The sequence below is a fragment of the Buceros rhinoceros genome, unplaced genomic scaffold (genome assembly GCF_000710305.1).
Source record: "Buceros rhinoceros silvestris isolate BGI_N320 unplaced genomic scaffold, ASM71030v1 scaffold10291, whole genome shotgun sequence".
NCBI lineage: Eukaryota > Metazoa > Chordata > Aves > Bucerotiformes > Bucerotidae > Buceros > Buceros rhinoceros.
The window spans coordinates 18,254-20,834 of NW_010392491.1; the positions used below are offsets into that span (position 1 = coordinate 18,254).

At 51.7% G+C, this 2,581-nt stretch overlaps 1 protein-coding gene across 1 annotated transcript in view; it reads left to right on the forward strand.

The window, feature by feature from the left end:
• DDR2 (discoidin domain receptor tyrosine kinase 2) overlaps nucleotides 1-2,176 on the forward strand; it is a gene marked incomplete at its 5' end in the record, with an annotated part of 18,493 nt that extends 16,317 nt beyond the window's left edge. Inside the window, 4 exons of the mRNA XM_010144495.1 lie at nucleotides 45-279; nucleotides 746-895; nucleotides 1,610-1,647; nucleotides 1,998-2,176. Of these exons, the coding sequence (XP_010142797.1) occupies nucleotides 45-279; nucleotides 746-895; nucleotides 1,610-1,647; nucleotides 1,998-2,046 (472 nt within the window). The remainder of the gene's footprint in view (nucleotides 1-44; nucleotides 280-745; nucleotides 896-1,609; nucleotides 1,648-1,997) is intronic.
• Between the last annotated feature and the right edge of the window lie 405 nt (nucleotides 2,177-2,581).

Below are 2,581 nucleotides of genomic sequence, written 5' to 3' on the forward strand. Positions count from 1 at the left end.
TTTTTTTGTTTTTTTTTGCTTCGTTACATTTTCTTGCACCGCAGCTACTACAACCTGCTGTACATGGCCACCCAGATTGCCGCGGGGATGAAGTATTTAGCGTCTCTGAATTTTGTGCACAGAGATCTGGCGACTCGCAACTGCCTGGTGGGGAACAACTACACCATCAAGATTGCGGACTTTGGCATGAGCAGGAATCTGTACAGCGGGGATTACTACCGCATCCAGGGACGAGCCGTGCTGCCCATCCGTTGGATGGCCTGGGAAAGCATCCTCCTGGTAGGGCCTGCGCACAGCCATTCTCTCTCCCCTCCTCTGAGTTTCGCTGTGCCCCTAAAACTGTAAAACGTGTGACAGCCCTTACAGCATCAAAATGTGTGCTGTGGACGGCCCCAGGTGAGAGGGCTCTTAGGTTGAGTTGGACATAACTCCTGTCCTGGGAAGGGACCGTGCCCTTGCAAATACAGCACTGGTCATAGAATCACAGACTGGTTTGTGCTGAAGGGACCTTCAGAGCTGCACCTTCTCAGAGCTGTCCTCTGGGTCCCACAGATGTCCCACAAAACAGCCACGTCATCCTCAGTCCTCGGTGCATTGCCGAGAGCAGGTCACCTGCTCCGCTCGCTGTTTTCCAGAGCGTTTTCCCAGGTGTGAATTCTGCATCCTCGTGTTTAGCTGCAGAGGGCGTGGGCTGAACTGGTTCTGTGCTGTGAGCAGCCTGGGTTACAACAGCTTCTGTTCACAGGGCAAGTTCACCACAGCCAGTGACGTCTGGGCATTTGGGGTCACCCTCTGGGAGATGTTCATACTGTGCAAGGAGCAACCTTACAGCCTGCTCTCAGATGAGCAAGTCATCGAGAACACAGGGGAGTTCTTCCGGAGCCAGGGCAGGCAGGTAAGAAAGCGACTGTGACCTCTCCTTCCTTCCCTTGGCCTGGTGGCGTCTGGGGGGGGTCTCCCCAGGGCTCTTCTGCCGGCCTTACGCCATCTGCAGAACTCTGCTTCTGCTACTCATCTTCTCCACGTCCCACCTCGCTTCCCCTTTTTCTAGGCCCATTACACTGACTTTCCTCTCTTGGAGTCCCACTAGAAGGATCTTTTGGCCCCGTCCAGTGCTTCTTCCTTACTATAAGCCCTTCTGATCTGCCGTGTCCTCCTTAGCTTTTCCAAGCTGTCCTACACAATCCTTTCGCTCTTTTCCGTTGTCTGATCTCTTTCCCCCTGGCATTTCCTCTGAAAGACGAGGAAGCGCTTACTGAGGTGGGGAAAGAGGAGTTTAAATCCCAGGGATTAGATTCTCCCTGTAATAGCTCCACGTAAGCCAGGAAACCTTTGGCCACCTCCAGTTGCTGAAGGGCTTTTCTGTGTCGCTCTGTCCTCTCTCAGTGGCAGGACTGTGCCCTCCCCTGCCGCTGCCCTCAGTAGGTACCAGCGATGATGCAGGATTAAGGGGGATGAAATGACGGAGGTTTTATTCGCTGCCTCCTGAATTCTAATGATTTAGGGAAGAGCCTAAAAGATGCGTATTGAAACGAGGAGAAAGAATAATTCTGCCAAGCTGTGCTTTAGATAAGCTCTAAAAGGTGTTTTTTCTGTCTCTGCTAACAAGCTGTCGCGGTGCTTAGAAAGCCTCAGGGGCTCTCTACGGTGAGTGAAAGTATTTGGATTTTATTGTGGTAACTCTGGGTTTGGTTTGTGTTTTGCTGTCGCTTGGAAGCCAGATCTCTCGGAAGCATTCATGTTTCCCGGGGGACAAAGGACTGTTTTGTGACCAGCTCATCAGAGGAGCTGGCACCGTGTCCGCAGTGCCAGCTGAGATGGCGTCAAAAGCTCCATCCAGGCTCGGCTGCCAGACGCACGCGTGATGGGTTTCAAACGTTGCATGATGGCCGCGTCTTGGCGCCCCAGACCGAAACTGGCCTTTCGGTGTTAATTCAGTGAAGGTTCCGTTCTTCCACGAAAACCCACTGAAATGGCTGTCACTCTCTTGCTTTCAGATCTATCTCTCCCAGACTCCTCTGTGTCCTAACCCGGTGTTTGACCTGATGCTGAAATGCTGGAGCAGGGATATAAAAGATCGTCCCACTTTTGACATGATTCACCACTTCCTGCTGGAACAAATGGAATCAAACATTTGACTCCAGAGAAAGAGACAAACTGTTGAGAACAGAGTGACTTTGGTGTCTCTTTGCCTGCACCTCCCGGGAAGATGGTCAGGCCGCCTTGCTCTCCTGCCGTGACTGTACCGTGTTTAAATCGCGATGTCCATGGCAGCTGCTCGTTCTATTGGCCATGGTCTGATACGCAGGACCAGAGGATCTCATTTGGTTCAAAAATCATCTCGTCTTCTGAATCGTTTCCTGGGAATACTGTGAGAGAGGTTTTATTGGATTCCCATACACCTTGGGGCAACACAAATGAGTGAGACTTGGAGGCACTTGGAGCTGCTCCTGGAAGAGGAAGCTCCCGGTTGGTGAGAGCGCTACCACTCGAGAACAGATTTCTAGAAGTAAAGACTTCAGTCTAACGCTACTCCATGAAATCCCATGGAAGTCTCGTGCACATGATCAAGTGTTTCTGT